The following is a 19277-nucleotide window of genomic DNA, read 5'->3' on the forward strand; positions in this document are numbered from 1 at the left end:
CCCACCCATCCTCTCGGTCTCCTCTTCCCTCCCGCTTTCCCCTGCCTCTCTCCCTGCTCGCCCGCTCATCCCAGCTCCGCCTCCCTCCCCCTCACGCTGTCTCTTCCCATCAGACACACCTTCAATCAGGAGCTGCTACCCCCCCGCTTCTTCCTCTCTGCATGCGCACGCCGCCCCTTTGTCCCTCACTCCTGCACCCAGATGCATTGCCCCAGCTCAGCCTCTTCCCAGCCGGGCCTCCCTTCTCTGTGCCCGGGTCTGTCCATTCTCTGCCCCTTCCCACCTGGCTCCTTTTCCTGCACCCCCTCCTCTTTTTCTTCCCTGCCCTGCCTTTCACCAGCCTCCCTCCTTCTCCTCACGCAGCCCAGAGGACTCTCCAGACGGGGCCGGTGCTCTCCGCCGCGTCGCCAGAGAAAGCAGCTCAGATTTCAGGGCGCTGAAGCCTTTGTATCTGGGCCGGGCTGCGGCGTGCCCTGGACGGCTGCACGTTTCGCAGCGTGTTCCATTGGCTCTTCCCCTCTTGGCTGTTCGACACATTGTTCTGCTTTTGTCAGGAGTGAAATGGAAGGCATGCGCTGACTTCCAGCGGGAGCCGACCTCCACCTCTCCTGCCCACCCCCCGTCTAATCTCATGAAAAAGTTATTTATAGGCACCGCGCTTTTTTTTTTTTTTTTGGCATCTTTCCCCATTTCCTCTCTGATGTGAAGCCATCCAGCAAAGAAAGCAAACCCCAGCACAAGACTCCGACAACATCCAGGAGAAAAAGTGCTGCTTAAATTAGTTTCCCCACTCTGCGGGGGAGGGGCTTTCTCATATTACTCAGTCTGATGAGGCCCCGATTTTGGCGGGGGACCGTGAGCAGGCTACTGTAATAAAATCATTAAAAAACCACCGATTTCGACTTGGGAGCCATCTAATGGGGATACAGTGGGGATCAACTGTAACGTGGCTCCAAACCTCATGCAATCATGTGGTGGGTTCTCCATCAGTGGAAGGCTTAAACTCAGGGCTGGGTGTCTTCCTACCAGAGATGCTCCGGCCCAAAGACAAGGCATGGGTATGACGGAGAAAGTCCTGGGGGGGTTCTCCGACCTGTGTTCTGCAGGCATTTCAGGTGAGAGAACCACACTGGTCCCTTCTGGCCTTCGTACCTGCGAGTTCATGAGCGCTCAAATCACATCCTCAGAGCGGAGGACTAGAAGGAGACTTTTGGGTCATTGGGTCCAGTCCCCTAACTCCATGGTGTTATCACCAGCAGGGCCGATGGACTTGCTGGGCCCCTGGGCACAGGGCGGGGGGCTGGCGGCGTACTCCCAGAAGAGACCAGCTCCGAGGATCTTGGTTCCGAGGATCTTGCGGCCACTGAGATGCAGGAAGGCTGTTCCTGCAGCCTGCTCACGAGCCTCGGCTGCCCAGCGCTGTTCTAAATGTTGACCCCCAAATCCTGAACCCTTGAACTCCACAACAGCTCCTCTCGGCCTTCACCCCCCACACGCTAACCAGCTGTCCTGCATCTCCACTCTGAGGAGCCTTTGTGGAGTGTTGGACAGCGATGGAGCCCTCCAGGGGTCGGTTTTCATTCTTAGTGCCAGCCCTGTGCTTTCGGAGGGTGCGGTGAGAAAGTCTGAGGGATGCGAGTCTCTGGTGAGATCGGGCTGGGGGCAATGACAGGGAGGGCAAATGCCAATCTGTGCGTCAGAGCCGGGCTCCTCCCTGGCCTGAAATGAATGAATGGCAAAGGCAGAACCAACGGCGGAAAGGATCAGAGAGGGAGGCGTGTGTGTCTGCGCGCCTGGCGGTGTGTTTGGGGGAGTGGGTAGATGTGGAATGGTGTTTGTGTTTCTGCGTGGCACTGATTGTGGATACGGTTCGTCCACGCGGTGACTCTGTATGAGTGGGTGCGAGGGAAGGAAGCAGGGGAGCCAACAGCCAAGCCAGCCCACTGACAGAGGTGGGGGGGACTTGGGGGCAAGGGGCGGAGCCAGGAAGCTCTAAGCATTGCCCAGACCACACCGCCGCCTGCAGCCCTCAGCACTGCCTGGAGCGAACCACATGGGGCTCCAGCGGTGATTTAAAGGGCCCCAGGCACCGCTGCTGCCTCAGTAATGCCACAGCCGGCAGGCCTGGGGGGTGGGTAACTGTGTGCCCGTCAAACTGTATGTCTGTGTGTGCCTGTGCCATTGCTGTGTGAGTGCCTGTGTCAGACCGCCAGAGCGCCTGACCGTGTGTCTGGGGGGTAGCAGCCACTGCTGAACCTGGCAGGGGCAGCCGCCAGCAAACAGAAAGCCCTGTCTCTTTAACGCGCGCGGTGGGCCTCCAGTAAGGGGCCATTTTCCCTTTTTATAGTGAATTTCAGTAGGCGTGTTCCTGTAAGTAAACCTCTCGGAGCTATAAATAAAACTCCAAGGAGCAGTAATTGTAGGGCTGTGGGGAGGCTGAGCTCCAGACCCCACTTCAGTTCCCCTGCTCCGAGTAATTCACCGTGGCAGGCACCCTGCTAAAAATAAACCCGGAGCAGTAGGCAGGGCCGGGGCTCCATGAAAAGGCACCCAAAAATCCATTTGGAAGCGGCCAAATCCCCACCCCCACCCCGAAATCAGACACCTCCCCGTGACTGGAAGCTACCAAAGGAATCCAGGCTCAGCTAGCTTGGATTTTACCTTGAAGAGGGAGATTTCTGCAAGCGGGCTTGTGTAGGGACGGGGACCCCGCTCGGCGGTAGAGAGGGCAAAATTGGTGGCACGAACCCTGCTTTGGTTTTCATGGGGGAGGGCGGCCCAGGTGGGTGTGGGAGATGGGAGACGGGGCTAAAAGGGAGACTTCTCTGGCCATACAAGCGCCCGCGCAGCCTGTCTCCCTGCTGCACTGAAAGGATTTTGGCTCCTACTGCTTTGAGCTTCTGTAAAAGAGCACGACGCATCCCAGCTGCGGCTGGAGGGGGGAGAACCTTTTCTCGCCGACACCCCCGATTTGCAGAGCCCCAAGACGTGAGGACCAGGGGATCAGGCTGGGGGGGCCTGATCCGACTTGGCCCTGACTTTCTGAAGAAGGGGCTGGACCGCGCACTGCCTGTCTCCCAGGGCGTCCCATAAAAGGGACGTCCGGCAGGTGTCACTGGGGCTGCTTGTGTTGGCAGGCAGGCTGGGAAAATTCATTCCTGTTGTCACGCCCCTGAAGCCAGCGGACTTACAGGGGGATGAATCTGGACCACGTCGTTCACTGATGGACGGATTCATTTGGGGGGGGGGTGTTGTGTCTGTCAGAGAGGGTGGGAACTAACCGCGCCATCCCAGACATGGAGGCCAGCTGAGCTAGACAAGGACTCATTTTCGCTCTGTTTGCACATTATCTGGCTTGAGGGGAGCCCCAGTTTGGTTAGCCTCTAGGGCAGAGGCAGGCAAGATCCGGCCTGCGGGCCAAATCCGGCCCACCAAGCCACTGGATCCAGCCCCAGCACTGTGAATGGAATGTTTCCTTCCCTAAGGGCCTGCTCAGCATGTATCCTCAAAGCCGGAGACACAGGGTCTCTTGATCTTCAGACAGAAGAGAGACTGTCTCCCCCCAGCAGCTTTCCCCCAATTCAGAAGGAATGCTCTCGCTCGATTCTCTCTTCTCGGGTGGGGACGGAGTCGACAGCCATTCTCAAAGCTGATGGCTCCTTCCATCTACCCTGCGCACTCCCTCTCTCACGGCATTACTTGGGGCCCTCTCGCCTCTCCAGGTGAAGAACATTATTTGATATAGCAACTTGGACTTAGATTAACGTCACCGTCTCATTCGAAAAAGTAAAAACGGTAGGTTACGTTTCTCTAGGCGTTTTCATTCTAAAGAATCCCAAACACTTAGCAAAAATCCTCTCTCTCCATTCACCCATCCCCATGCAAACCCCCTTCGGTTGGGTTGTTTCTGTCCCCACTGTTGCTGCCAGCTCGTTGGCTTCCTAGCTGTCCGTCCCCAGACATACCCCTCGCCTTTTTATTGATCTATCCCCATGCAGAGCTGGCTATTTATCTGTAAAGTGCCTTTCACTGGGATTTCTAATCACTAACGCACGCGCGCATGTGTGGGTGTTTGCACCAATACACAGACTTGTTTAGGGTGTAGGACAGGGAGAAAAGCAGCATTTTCTTTCCTACTTAGCCCTATTCAATACACAAGAGGCCAAATTCATCCTTAGGGTGCAAGAAAAACCCGTGGAAGGAAGGAATTTGGAGCGTTAGGGTTAATGCTTCCTGGGTTGTTCAAATAACCCTCCGCTGCACTAATTTAGTTAGCAAACACAAGACAAGCTCCTGCAAAGCACATCAGTGGAACCACAACATTTTTGCTGCTGCTGACACTGCACATGCCAGTTTCACCCTCGTTTTTAAAGAAAAGTATAATTATCTGAAAGATCAGAGGAAGATCCGGAAGCAATGTAACAATTCCATGCCTACCTACGATTTACAGTCACCACTCTGCTGCGCCACTGGGCTATTCAGAACTTCTCAGCCAGAGTGGAGAGACCTCTCAGGACATCATGCACCCAACAGGAGACTCGCTGCTGTTAGCAGTACTGGGTACATGACCCACAGCTGAGCAGTTCTGATTCCCTCCAGAGAAGAGCACACACAAATCAGTCACCACAATACTAACCCATAAGAACATAGGAATGGCCGTATTGGGTCAGACCAAAGGTCCATCTAGCCCAGTAGCCTGTCTGCCAATAGTGGCCAGCACCAAGTGCCCCGGAGAGGGTGGACCGAAGACAATGATCAAGTGATTTGTCTCGTGCCATCCATCTCCAGCCTCTGACAAACAGAGGCCAGGGACACCATTCCTACCCCCTGGCTAATAGCCTTTTATGGACCTAACCTCCATGAATTTATCTAGCTTCTCTTTAAACTCTGTTATAGTTCTAGCCTTCACAGCCTCCTCTGGCGAGGAGTTCCACAGGTTGACCATGTGCTGTGTGAAGAAGAACTTTCGCTTATTAGTTTTAAACTTGCTACCCATTAATTTCATTTGGTGTCCTCTAGTCCTTATATTTAATGTAGCCATCTAAACAAGCTCCAAAACAGAAAGCTCATGTAGGTACATAGCTTAGAGTTTTAGAAAACCAGGACTCTGACTTTCAGAGAGAAACCATGCCTAGGGCTCAAGAGGTGTGTGTTCAGTTCCTATATGATCTGGGGCGAGTCACTTTATCTTTCTGGGCGTCGGTTCCCTCTCCTCCCCGTAAAATGGAGACAATGGTCTATGTTGTTGAAGCGGTCTGTCATCTACATTGGGGATGAGTTCTTCCAGCAGGGCCTGTCCCTTGCTACATGCCTGGGCAGGTCCCAGCAAAGCGGGGTTGTGGTCTCTGTGCACGGTTGAGTTACAAGAAGAGTTAGACTCTTAGGTGCCCAAATCACTTTTGGAAATGGGATGTAGGCTCCTAAGCCCCTTAGGTGCTTTTGAACGTTTCAGACCAGATCTGAGCACAGAGCCCTCGTTAGAAACCCCCTCCCACAGCAGCAGGGAGCGTGTACTGTGCGATCCACCCTGCACACCAGATCAGGTCTTGAACAGTCCAGAGACGGGGGGGCCGGTCGGTAGCCTAGACGCTCTGGGTTCAGTAGGAAGCCTGGCCCGGGGAGCAGCCCGTTCCGCACGAGCTTCCAAATGGCCGGGTGGAACCCGGGGCAGCCACACAGCTTTCCAGTGCCCTCCGCTGGCTCCCTGACTGGCCCACCTTCCCGCAGGCAGTCGGTGGCCGAGCCAGGAACTAACCGTAGTTCCTCGTCTTGACCCCGCTCCTCTTGTGGGGCTTGGAATAGGTTGCGAGTCCTGACTCCCAGACATGCTCTAACCACTAGACCCACCCATCCACCACGGGCTGGAAACCGCCAGCTCGCCTGACTTCCACTCACGAGCTCTGAGCACGAGGGGAGAGATGTTCAAATGCACAGAAGGCAATCAGGAGCTCCCGTCTCATCGAAAGTCGTCAGACACCAGACGCCCATTTGTGCCTTCCCTCCTTCTCCCAGATCCTTATTCCTTCCAGTCCTGGGAACAGAGCACAGAGACACCGAGAAGCGGCGCCTCCTCCCACTAGACTGCGCTCCCTTTTAGAGCGGAAAATAGAAAACAGATTTTTACTCCCACTCACATGCTCTGCCCATTAGACTCCACCGTCTCTCAGATCACACGGCAGAATGCTAGGACTGGAGGGGCCCTTGAGTCCAGTCCCCAGCCCTCACGGCCAGACCTAGCACCCTCTAGAACCACGCTCCAGTGCAAACGTGATGGGGGTTTCTAATTGCTCTTTGGTCAAGTGTGAATGCTGATGAGTGATCTGGTTTGCTTGCTAAACCGGGCTCAAGCTAATAATAGAAGTCTGAATACAGAGAAATGTAAATTTCTAGGAACACAGAGCGCAGGCCGTACTTAAAGAGGGGGTGACTCTAGGCAGGGCCTCTAGAAAGGATTGGGGGTCATGGATCAACAGCGGAGCATGGCTCCCAGTGCAGTGCTGCGGCCAGAAGCCCTAATGCCACCCTGGACAGTATAGACAGCAGGAGAACCTGGAGTAGGAGCAGAGAGGTTATTTTACCTCTGTTGTTGGTACCACCCCTGCTGAAATCCTGGGGCCAGTTCTGCTGCCCGCCATTCAAGAAGGAGGATGATAAATTGGAGAGGGATCAGAGAAGAGCCATGAGAATGATTAGAAGACTGAGAGTGACAGATTCTAGGGCAGGGCTGGGCAATAATTTCTGATGGGGGAACACTCCAAAATGTTGGTAAGTGGTCTAGAGCTGTACTTTTCTATAGAGAGGGTCTGGGGTCTGGGAGGGAGTTTGACCTGGAAAAGGGGGGTGCGGAGGGTTTGGGTGATGACTTGGGGCAGGGAGCTGGGGGGAGGGAGGGGCTGGGGTGCCAGAGGCAGGCAGTAGCCGAGTGGCGCTTACCTAGATGGTTCCCAGCTGGCAGCCCTGCAGGACTCTGCCAGTCAGCAGCCCCAGATTGCTCCAAATGGCTGGCTGCTCTCTGTGGCTCTCCAGGCGCTGAGGGAGTGGGGGAAACTTCATGTGCTGCCCCACGCCCAGCTAAATCTTTCATCTCCCATTGGCCAGTTTCTAGGAAGCATCCCCCTCCCACCAGCACCCGGAGCAGAGAGCCACAGGGAGCAGCCAGCTGCTTAAAGCAGTGTGCGGCTGCTCTGTGCCTGAGGGTCCCGGCAGCTCGTGGGCCAGCTCCAGGCCCCGGACCGTTTCTTGCCCACCCCTGCTCGAGGAGCTCGATCCGTTCAGCTTAACAACGAGAAGGTAACTTGGTTACCCTCTATTATCGCCATGGGAAACAAATAGTTAATCATGGGCTCTTCCGTCAAGCAGAGAAAGGTCTCGCATGTTCTGAGGGCTGGTCACTGGAAATAAGGGGCATAGTCTTAACCCTGACGATCAATAACCCCTGGAACAATTTACCAAGGCTCATGGTGGCTGCACCACTGCTCACTTTAAAATCAAGATTTTTTTTCAGACAGATCTGCCCTGGGAAGGGCTGGGGCGGAGGGAGGGGGGGGAGTTCTCTAGCCTGCGTCACGCAGAAGGACAGATGCGATGATCGCAAGTATCCCTCCTGGCTAGACTAGCAACACAGATCTGTCATGGAGGGCAATGCTCTTGGTGTCACACCGGGCTCGGGCCTCTTTCCTTTTTAATTGTGTGAATTTTGTGCTGCTGAGAGGTGCCAGATTTACATCCTGCAGGTTTAGGGACACGCTGTGTCTGACGGTCCCTCCCTCCTGAGCTGAGGCCCACCTCTCATGTCCCGGAGTCAGCTGGGAGTATGAAGGAGATACTTTATTCCGGCTGCTGGATACAGACAGAGCCTGTGGTTCTCTCTGGCTCCCCGCCTGTACTGCCTGGTGTCAGCACACAAGGCTTCCTAAGGAACAGACTGCTGGGCACGCTAGTGGGCGAGAGGCTATGTCAGCCAACACGGGGGCCTCAGAGGAACAACCCTGTGGTGGGTTGTAACCTTTCTACACCCAGAACTGACAGCCACCAAAGTGACAACTCCCCCAGCCACCAACCAGCCTTCCGGTGTCTGTCATCCCCAACCCCACCCGAGGCTGGAACCAACCCCCGAGAGGGCACAAGCAGACCCGCTTGACACAAACCGATTCCTAGACAGCCAGGCAGGTCTGCTCCCTTCCCCCATGTCAGCTGTAGGAACGCTGCCAGCCCCAGGAGAAAGGGTTGTGCATGCCAGCTCTCGGATCCCCTTCACGCAAGGTCTGGCGACGCGCTGACACTGCCGTAATTACAGCGTTGGGAGCTGCGACGCTGTAATTGATGGGGGCAGGCGCCACCAGTGTGTCAGCGCCTTTGAAGAAAGTTGTGTTTAAATGCAAGATAAAGGCAGTGGCCCCGGTTGCACTGGGACTGAGTCTCCATTTGCCCTTCCCCCGTGCAGTCAGGTACAGCAGGGCAAACGTGAGTGCCTGGGGCAGCTCACAACAGAGCTTCTGCACCAGAGCTTCTACTTCCTCCTGCTGTGGCTGCTTTCCATAGAAAACTCCTGCTAACACCTCGCTTTTATCTAGCACCGTTCCTCAGCCCAGCTCACAGTGCTTTGCAAAAGAGCACCGCCTCGTAGGGCCCATTTTACAGAGGAGGGAACTGAGGCCCAGCGAGGTGAAGTGGCTTGACCAGGGTCACCCGACAAGCCACTGGCAGAGCAGGAAAAGCCAATCCAGCTTTGCTGATTGCCTCCGCCAGGCCAATCTGCTTCTCTCAGCTGTGACTAGGGGAGCAATGTCTGCTCTTCTGGGTTTTTTTGTGGAAGAGCAGACACGCTCTTTTGGAAGCCCTGTCGTCTTCCTCCCACGAGGAAAAAGGGCTCTTCTGAAAGAGGAGGTTTTTTGGGAATTTGGCCCAGTGTAGACGGGCCAAATTTCGGAAAAGCCTCTTCCGACAAAACTACCGGGAAAAGGTCTGCAATTTGCAGAGCGCCGTATGCGCACCTTGTTCCGATAAAACCTTGTCGTCTCATGGAGAAGTCAGAACCACAGGCGTTCGAGGGGGACAGTCACCTACCGAGCTCTGTGAAGAGCCTTTTCTCGTTCCTAGATGGCAACGCCCGGAGGAACAGGGCATCGTTTTATAGATCGGGGGCTTGCCCATGGTCACACAGTGGAACATAAGTAGGGCGCTACCGAATTCACAGCCGTGCAAAACGCATCCTGGACCATGAAATCTGGAGTCCTCCCATGCAATCTGGCCTTTTGTGTGCTTTTACCTGTATTTCACAGATTTCATGGGGGAGACCAGCCTTTCTCAAGTTGGGGCTCCTGACCCAAACGCGGTTGCCAGGGGATCGCGAGGTTATTTTAGGAGGGTCACTGTGCTGCCACCCTTATTTCTGCACTGCCTTCAGAGCCGGGCAATGGGAACGTGGTGATTGTAATGGTGTCAGTCAGCGCTCCCTGTAAGCTGAGCACGTGGGCGGCCACCCAAAAGAGATTCAGATGCTGCCCAGCTGATTAGCAGAGTGCCCTCAGCTGGCAGCATGTGTTTCTATTGGTGGTGCACATCTACACATGCCTTGGTGCACAAAATAAAAATTATTCCACACATGGATGGAAAAAATTAGAGGGAACACTGGTGGCCTTATGCCCAGCTCTGAAGGTAGCACCCTGCCAGCAGCAGTGCAGAAGTAAGGGTGGTAATACCATACCCATGTCACCTTTATCTCTCTGCTGCTGCTGCTGACCTTATCTCTGCCTTCAGAGCTGGACTCCCAGCCAGCAGCCGCTGCTCTCCAGCTGCCCAGCTCTGAAGGCCATGCTGCTGCCAGCAGCTGCACAAGTGTAAGGGTAGCAGTGCCCCCTACAATAACCTTGTGACCCCCGCACAAGTTCCTTTTGGGTCAGGACCCCTACAATGACAACACCATGAAATTCCAGATTTAAATAGCCACAATCATGAAATTTACCGTTTTAAAAACCCTATGACTGTGAAATTGACCACAATGGACCGTGAATTTGGTAGGACCCTAAACAGAACCCAGATTTCATGCCTAGGCCATACTGCCTCCCATCTCTAGGGCCCATCTCCTTGAGCGTTGTTCCTCACAGGTGCACAAAGGAAACCTTGCTAGCTGGGAGCTACTCAGAAGAGAGGGACGTAAATCAAGCTAACGAGATTAACACAGGGCCTAGAGATTGTCCTGTTGCAGGCTGTCCCTCAGCGCTTTGTCTGGCTGAGTTTTAAGGACCACACTCCCACAGGGCCTTCTCAAGGTATCTGCCATTGCAGTCCTCCGCACCGCGCTAATCACCCAGGGGCAAGCTCAGCTCTCCCATTGCACCTGCAGCTAACCAGTCTGGATCCGGACGTGCTTGGAAATCCAACAGGCAGGGACTAAAAGAGGAGGCTATTTGAACGCTGGATCTCGTGTCTCTCACGGTGGGATGGCTCATCCCTCTCTTAGCGTCACAGCCCTGCATTCTGAGCTAGTGAGCGCCTGGAATTAAGGTCAGTCCTAGGCCTGAGAATTATTCCCAGCTCTGAGAGAGAAAAGGGAGCCTAGTGGTGAGGGCAGATGGAAGTCAGGACAACTGGGTTCTCGTCTGGAGATTGGTGGTCAGGGGGGGTTGACTAGGTCAATTGATTCTGTTTATCTTTCTGTGAAATGGGGAATTACGATTGCAAGGGGCGGGGTGAGACTTAGTGATTTAACGTTGCCAGCAGAGCGAGGGAAGGGATTCTGCCCCTTCATTCGGCAGAGGCGAGGCCACAGCTGGAGTGTGGCATCCAGTTCTGTCCCCCCCTCTTGCCCCATTACAGAAAGGACGTAGATGCATTGGAGACAATCCAGCGGAGGGCAACAAAAAGTATTCAGGGGCAGGAGCACCTGGCTTGCGAGGAGAGGCTGAGGGATTTGGGCTAATTTACGGAGGAGGAATGGGAGGGAGGGTTTGAGAGCAGCCTTCAACTCCCTGAAGGGAGGATCCACAGAGGATGGTGGTGACAGATGCCAGAACGAGGAGCAATGGTCTCAAGTTGCAGTGGGGGATAATAGGAAAAAACTCTTTCCCTAGGCGGGTGGGGAAGCGCTGGGATGGGCTCCCTAGGGAGGGGGTAGAATCTCCATCCCTAGATGTTTTTGAGACCCGGCTTCACAAAGCCCTGGCTGGGATGATTGAGTCGGGGTGGGTCTCTAGGCGCGCCCGAGGTCTCTACCAACCCTATGATTCTACGAACATTGGTGAAACTCGAGAACCTCTGGAGGAGGGTTACGACAGCTTTACTGGGGAGGCCATATTCCATCTTTGCAGAGAAATGGCCTTGCCCCTGACCTCCAGACTGAAACAGGCAGACGGTATTGACCCAGAACGGACTTTCCTGCCCTTAAGGATTCCAGAGAAGGGGAAGGAGGGACTGGGATCAGATAAGAACAGATCCTTGGTCTCCTCCAGACTCTGTCCTCTCCTCTCCCCCATCTTCTCCTTCGCAGCCGTAAACGTGCTCACAGTCCCCCATTCATTAGAACTGCCATATCCCACATCACTGGCAAATTCAGGGCCTCCCGGTCTCCCACCCCTCCTTCTTGCCTCCCTCAAGCATGTTCCCTTACAAAGCCAAGCTGACCACACTCCAGGCACATCTGACTCCTTGTCTGTGGGGTCCAACAGCACCCTGCAACGCAAGCTCCAGCTTGAAACTGTGGTAGAACAAGAGGGTGGACCCCACCTCCCCCCTCCTCCTCCTATAAATGAGGCTCAATCAGGGTCTTCCAGGCTGCAGGGTCCCAAAATGTCCCACAGACTAGGGGCCAGATTCTGGCCTCACTCATACCAGTGCAAATCTGGAGTGAGTCCTGTGCAGCCAATGGAGTTACTCCTCTTCTAGAATGGTGTTTCTGACATGCTTCTCTCGCGGCATTTTGCACTGCTGCAACTACACACCGAGTTCATTGCAGTTATTCCTGATTTACCCTGGGGTAAGGAAGGGCTTGCGGGTCAGATCCAGCTTTGGCTGTAGCTATAGGGGACCATCTCTGTGATCTCTCTGTGATTCTAAACCTTTCAGAGACAGGGCTTTTCGTCTTTTTGTTCTGTGTTTGCAGCGTGCCCATCATAGAATCCTAGCACACTAGAACTGGAGGGGACCTCGAGAGGTCATCGAGTCCCGTCCCCTGCCCTCACGGCAGGACCCAGTACCATGTAGATCTGTGTTTCTCAACCTTTTTTTATAAAGTACCCCCTTTAAAAAAATTATGAGGACCCCCAGTACATACAGTTTTCAGACACACAATCTTTTTTTCTACCACACATTTGTTTAAACAACTTAATTGTAGCCAGGTGGGTGATGACATTTTGGGGTGTAAAAAGTAGAAAAATAATAAAGCGCTGTAAAACTTAACACAAAAATTCAGTGTTCTCCAAATTTCAGTTGTGTTGCTGTATCCCCCAGACTTCTCTGGAGTACCCCTAAGGGTTGAGAAACACGGGTCTTGACCATCCCTGACAGGCATCTGTCCAACCTGCTCTTAAATCTCTCCAGTGACGAGAATTCCACAACCCCCCTAGGCAATTTATTCCAGTGCTTATCCTCATACTGGGACGCTGGTCCCTGGCTGAGACGCCTGTGTATTACCACAGTACAGGTAATATCATTAGTAATGATCATAGTAGATATTGATTACATGATAGATCATGAGGCTGGTTCTGACCTTACACCAGTTACGAGAGTTACTCCTGATTGACATGGGCATGACTGAGGTCAGAACGGGGCCTGGAAAACCTCCCCCGTTCACCGACTTGTCCCCCTTTCTGCCTGATCTTCCCAGGGAGCTGTGCCAAGTGGAGCTGACGGCAGAGGAGTCCCCTAGCTTAGAGTTCCTCCCCCTTTTCCTCCCCCACACCTGGCATTCAACCCTCTTTGCTCAGGGATAGTCTTTATCCCTGCCTCATAAACAGACTTCTGAAGAACCATGTGGTTTCCCACTTGACTGCAGGAATTTACCAGCTTGGATCAAAGATCAGGTAAATTTCCCCTTGATCTTCACTAGAAAGGCTGGTCCGATCCTCTGGTGGCTGGCATAAACCAGCATAGCTCCCGCAATGGACACCCTGCTGGGGATCAGTCCTTTTGTAGCCTTTTCCCATTTGACCAGTACGTTAAAAAGCCAACCCTCCGCCATGTCTCTCCCCCCTTGCATTCCAAAGCCACCTAAAGGCACTTCCCCAGACTTTCCTCCGGATTAGAAATATCAATTTAAACATACACAGCATGAGAGACACGCATCCTGCAATCTAGTAGCATGAGAACATAAGAACAAAAGAACATAGGAACAGCCAGACGGGGTCAGACCAAAGGTCCATCTAGCCCCATGTCCTGTCTGCCTAAAGGGAGTGAACAGAACAGGGAACCATGGAGTGACCCATTCCCAGCTTCAGACACACAGAGGCTAAGGACACCATCTGGAGCCATCCTGGCTAATAGCCATCGATGGACATGTCCTCCATGAATTTATCCCGTTCTTTTTTGATCCCTGTTAAAGTCCTGGCCTTCACAACATCCTCTGGCAAGGAGTTCCACAGGTTGATTGCCAGCTGCCTGAAGAAATCCTCCCTTTTGCTTGTTTTAAAGCTGCTGCCTGTTCATTCCCTTTGTGAGCCCTAGTTCTTGTGTTAGGGGAACAAGCCGATAACTTTTCCTTACTCACTTTCTCAGGCCTGTCATGATTTTCTAGACCTCTAGCCTAGCCCCCCTTCGTCTCCTTTTTTCCAAGCTGAAAAGCCCCTGTCTTTTTCATCTCTCCCCACATGGCTCCCTCCTTTCCAGCCCCTGGCCCGGCTCCTAGGGAGCTGATGGGCGAGGAGTCCGCTCTACCGTGAGCGCCACTTGGGAGGGGGAGGAAGGGGAAGGCTCTTTCCCCCAGCCCTGGGGGGACCTAACTCCTGCATCTTCCAGGCATCACAGCCCGGCTCTCCCCGCCGCCGCCCGGGGCTGCTGCAAAGAGGGGAGGGTCCGTGGTCTCCGGGCGGAGGCTGGGGCGAAGGAGGCGCCCGGCCAAGAGTCTGGAGCGATCGGGAGAGAAGCGGGAGCTTGTCCGAGCAGCTCCGACGCCCGCGAAGGGCTCCGACCGGGTTCAAGTGGCTCCGGAGCGGTGGGGGGAGGGGGCACGTTTCCCTGCGGACGGACAGACGGACGGGGACAGAGCCCCCTCCTCCCCCGCTACTCACAGGGCTCCGCTGGGGCTGTCAGTATCCGGGCTGGCCCCTCTCGCCTCGGTGCGTGGCCGGGCGGCTCTGCCGGACCCTTTCCCGGGGCATCGCCCGGTCCGTGCTGGGGGGGGTCCGCCCTTTTCGCACGGGCAGAGGGGAAAGTTAGCAAGCGGGGAGGGGCGGGGGGTAAAACCACCCGGGATCGTCGCGGGGCTTCCCGGAGAGGGGCCGAGGGCGAGTCCTGAGCTGCCTCCCTCCACCCCCAGCCCCCCCGAGACTCACCGCTGGCCGGAGGGCGCTGGATGCGGGGAGCCAGAGGTGCCATGCGGGGGGAGCGCCCCTGCCCGTGCTCCGTGCGGGGCAGGCCGGGGATGGAGCTGTCGCGCCTGGTCCGGTTCCAGGAGGTTATCTGGGGGCACCCCGACACTGCCTCGGCCCCGGCTCCTGCGCTCCCGCCCTCCCCGCCACATAGCTATAGACACAACACGCCCCGCCGGTATCTATACACCCAGCCCATACGCGGGCAGCCGGGAGGGGGGCGCTGGTGCCGGTGGAGGGGGTCAGCTCGGGGCAGATGGTGGGGCAGGATTGGCCGCTCGCGGAGCCGAGGGCTTTTCTCATTGGCCGCGGGCCCTGAAGGCTGCGATATTTTTTTTTAGAACATTCACTTCTTGGATATCTGGGGGGGGGGGGGGGGGGGGATTGCAGACAAGCTGCCAAGGAGCAGACTTTAACCCTCCGCTTGCCGGGCTGCGAGCGCCGCAAGGAGCCACCGAGGAGAGGAAAAGCCGAGGGATTTCTCCCCCTCCCTCTTGCCCCTTTCCGCCCCGGGGTGGGCGATTCTATTGCACCCTGGCCAGGGGTCCGCTCCCCCGCACCCGCCGGGCACCCTGCATTCGGGACCCGGCTCTGGAGGCTCCCTGGCCTGTCTCGCCAAGCCCCCAGGCCTGCCGGAGTTTGGATTCCAAACCGGGAAAAAGACCCTGATTTACACCAGCTCAGGATCTGGCTCTAGGAAGGTGGGGGCAGGCTGGGGTGGAACTAGAGGGCTGAAGAAAGTGTAATGGGGTGAAACGAGCAAGGAGGAATGGGGGGTGAATTGGGGAAAGAGGGGGAGAAGGAACTGAACAATTGGGTGGTGGAGCTGAAGGGGGAACCCCGTCCTTTGGGGGGTGTCAGGCACGGAGGGGGGACCCCATCCTTTGGGGGTGTCAGGCAGGGAGGGGGGAACCCTGTCCTTTGGGGGGTGTCAGGCAAAGAGGGGGGAACCCTGTCCTTTGGGAGGTGTCAGGCAGGGAGGGGGGAACCCTGTCCTTTGGGGGTGTCAGGCAGGGAGGGGGGAACCCTGTCCTTTGGGGGGTGTCAGGCAGGGAGGGGGGAACCCTGTCCTTTGGGGGTGTCAGGCAGGGAGGGGGGAACCCTGTCCTTTGGGGGGGTGTCAGGCAGGGAGGGGGGAACCCTGTCCTTTGGGAGGTGTCAGGCAGGGAGGGAGGGGACCACGATCCTTTGGGGGTGTCAGGCAGGGAGGGGGAACCCTGTCCTTTGGGGGGTGTCAGGCAGGGAGGGGGGAACCCTGTCCTTTGGGGGGTGTCAGGCAGGGAGGGGGGAACCCTGTCCTTTGGGGGTGTCAGGGAGGGAGGGGGGGGACCCCATCCTTTGGGAGGTGTCAGGCAGGGAGGGGGAACCCTGTCCTTTGGGGGTGTCAGGCAGGGAGGGGGGAACCCTGTCCTTTGGGAGGTGTCAGGCAGGGAGGGGGGAACCCTGTCCTTTGGGGGGTGTCAGGCAGGGAGGGGGGGGACCCCATCCTTTGGGAGGTGTCAGGCAGGGAGGGGGAACCCTGTCCTTTGGGGGTGTCAGGCAGGGAGGGGGGAACCCTGTCCTTTGGGAGGTGTCAGGCAGGGAGGGAGGGGACCACGATCCTTTGGGAGGTGTCAGGCAGGGAGGGGGAACCCTGTCCTTTGGGAGGTGTCAGGCAGGGAGGGAGGGGACCACGATCCTTTGGGAGGTGTCAGGCTAAGCTGGGCAAAGCCCCAGGGAAGAACAAGCAGCCCAGCCCGCCTTGGTCCAGAGATGGACTCTTGGGCTTGCAGATGACCATTAGGAAATTCCTGTCTGGAGCTTGCCCCCCTTCCAGCCCCGGCTTTGCCTGTCGTGCTGGGATCTGGTGCCACAGCCCGGCCCGGCTCCCGGCTCAGCGACAGTGACCGTGTGCATTGGGAACAGCTCCGCCAGCGTCCCCAGGCTTGCTGTCGGTTTACACGGCTCTCCTGGAGGCCACAGGCTGCCCTGCTCCCCTGCGGCTACTCCCGTAAAAACCAAGCTCCCTCGTGCACCAGGTGCCGCCAGTCGTGTAAAGAGAGGGGCAGTGTTCGTACGACTGTGCTGCCGAACCCAGGGCTGACGGCGCATCCTGCCCTGCCGTACCTGCTCCTGGCCTTGGGACAGCGGGCCGAGACTGGGCAAGAACACTAGGAAACGGACAACAGCAAATCATCTTCTACTGGCTGAATAGCAGAGTGTGTGTGTGTGTGAGTGTGTGAATGTGTGAGTGTGTGTGTGTGTGAGTGTGTGAATGTGAGTGTGAGTGTGTGTGTGTGAGTGTGTGTGTGTGAGAGAGTGTGTGTGTGAGTGTGTGTGTGTGAGAGAGAGTGTGAGTGTGTGTGTGAGTGTGAGAGAGTGTGTGTGAGTGTGTGTGTGTGTGTGAGTGTGTGTGTGTGTGGGGGGGGGTGTTTCCAGCTGCACCGTCTATTATTATGATTATATGGGTTGGGCCTCCTTGATCCAGCAGCCTCAGGACCAGACTGGTCCAGGATGAGGGATTTTGCTGGACCAGGGGAAGTCATTTCTGGCCCCTCTGCCCCCCCCCCCCAGGCTTCCTAGCTCCTCCAGGGCAGCCCAGCAGGGTCATGCGCTAGGTTTCCCGCCCTCGCAGCCCAGCTGAGCCACACGCTGCCCCCCGCTGCATTGCATCAGGCTCCCCAGGCCCCCCAACCCCCGCAGTGCATTGGGACTCTCTGATCCTGGAACATCTATGGTCCTGCCAGACGATGGATGTTGCTGGACCAGAGAGTTCCGGTCCATAGAGGTGCCACCTGTATTCAAACTGGATCACCAACGGTTTCTCGTGCATGTCGTGGCAGGGCACAGACAGTCCAGGCAGGCTGGGAAACCGCTGCGCCAGGTGCTGCAAACACGGTTCCTGTGCCCCACGGTTAGAAGGGTCAGGCTTTGCTTGGGCCTGAGCAGACACAAGCCAGGGGCCTGACCCTCCCTCGCCCGGAGGACACGGCTCAGCCCACTTTGCACGGGCGTGATGGGCAGTGTGGCCCGTAGCCGATCCCTGGAGGAAAGCGTGGTGTGGTGAAAGGAAGGGAAGGAGAGGCGCAGGGGGCGGGGCAAGAGGGGATATCTAGCAGCGATAATGAAGGCAGCTGTTTGGTGTGTATGGCACGGGACGGGCTCCAACAGAATCCTCACTTGTTTATAGAAATCCACCCCCTCCCCTGCCTCCAAATCTCCCTTGGATCTGCACATTAGTCCATGCGTCTCTAATTATTTGCTGCCTAACGACCCACCTCCTGGTCTCCAGGGCCAGCAAGACAGAGTAAATAATAATAATTACGCCCTTTCCAGGCGGTTAATGCCCCCACCCGAAGTTCTGTCTCGCCCTCTTATTTCCTGCTCAGGTCTCCTGAGACACAAGGGCCAGAGCAGACTTGGGATCTTACCAGCTACCAGGGGCTGGTGGCTACTGGGACTTCCTGGCAAGCCAGACAGCCTGCCTCCGTCCCACCGGAGCGCAGCAATGGGACAGGCTCAAACCAGGTTAACTCTTGCCAGGGAAGCTCAAGGCCCTGCCAGGAGCAGGCCAGGTGGCTCTCTCTCCTGAGTCAGTGCAGCCCGAAAGCCTCCACAAGGAATTAGGGCTGTGGGTGCCAGGAGCATTGTGAGAAGGGGTGCTCGCTCCTGGGGGGAGTGCTGACAGTAATGCTGGGGGGGGGGGCACTGGGAGCCCCAGGGCCCAAGCTGTGACATGACTTATTGTTTGTCTACCAGGCAGAAGGTGTAGGGCAAAGGTCCCAGGACGACGTTACTTCTCGGCTCTGTGCCTTTGCCCCTTCGAAGTGGGGAGAAACCAGCTATCGGGGCGTCGGGCTACCTTGATTTAGCGCCCCAGGAAGCACTGGGGAGGACTTACTTTGAATGGCCCGGGGGAGGGGCTATTTCGAAACCGCAGCAGTGGGGTGTCCGCACGACCGCTATTCCGAATAGCTACTTCGGAAGAGGCACTATTCCTCGGGGAATGAGGTTTGCAAACGCCGAAATAAGCTGCCCGTTTTCTCGAAGTTCTTTCGAAATCACAGGCTCGCTGTGTAGACGCTTGCGCGGTTATTTAGTGCTGCTGTGCAGACCGACCCTGAGAGGGAACATCAGCGCGGTCAGCCTGGCTCTGACCACAGGTCTGTCTAGCCCAGGGTCCTGTCTCCGGTGCCAGGTGCCCCAGAGGGAGGGAACAGAGCAGGCCACGCTCCATTCTAAGGGAACCCAGGACGGAAGAAACTTCATGAGATTAGCTTGCGAGATTCCTGCCATCTTGAGTCCCCCGGGCTCATGCAGCGCAACCAAGACCCCACGATTCCTGCCCCCGCTCCAACCCCTAGAGCCTCCGCTTCTCCCGAAGCTGGGAACAGAGCCCACGCATCCAGGACGCTCCCTGAACCCAACCAGGGGGAGGGGTTTTGAGTGGAGCTTTACCTAGCTGGGATAGTCAATAGGAACAGGCAGGAAATATTTCCCATCAGCGAGGACTAGGGGGTGAGCATTCTGCTGCTTGGGACATGGATTCTCTCAGAACCCCAGCTGGTGGCTGCCTAGTCTCTAGGCTCTCCTGGGAATATAGAGCACGGGAATAGGTCCTGTAGTTAGTCCTGTCTGCGGCCTTGGCCAAGTCGCTTCCCCGTCCACGCCTCGCTTTGCTCTTCCTGTGCTCCCCTGACATTAAGCCTTTCAGGGCAGGGACCGTCTCTCTCTGTGTACAGCGCCTGGCGCAGCGGGGCACTAACCGCACCAGGC

General features: G+C 56.3%; 1 protein-coding gene across 7 annotated transcripts in view; it reads right to left on the reverse strand.

The window, feature by feature from the left end:
* Positions 1-14747, reverse strand: part of LOC149520907 (uncharacterized) — a 47738-nt gene extending 32991 nt beyond the window's left edge. For 3 of the 7 annotated variants that reach the window (XR_016348185.1, XR_016348184.1, XM_089774850.1), the window contains exon 1: positions 14487-14747. Coding sequence is in view for 4 of the 7 variants with exons in the window: in XM_089774850.1 (XP_089630976.1) it covers positions 14487-14529 (43 nt within the window). In the remaining 3 variants the exon portion in view is untranslated. The remainder of the gene's footprint in view (positions 1-14486) is intronic. The other 4 variants (XR_016348186.1, XM_089774849.1, XM_089774851.1 and 1 more) reach the window with 3 other exon arrangements.
* Positions 14748-19277: the final 4530 nt, after the last annotated feature.

The sequence above is a fragment of the Pelodiscus sinensis genome, chromosome 31 (genome assembly GCF_052426305.1).
Source record: "Pelodiscus sinensis isolate ZL-2025 chromosome 31, ASM5242630v1, whole genome shotgun sequence".
Classification (NCBI taxonomy): domain Eukaryota; kingdom Metazoa; phylum Chordata; order Testudines; family Trionychidae; genus Pelodiscus; species Pelodiscus sinensis.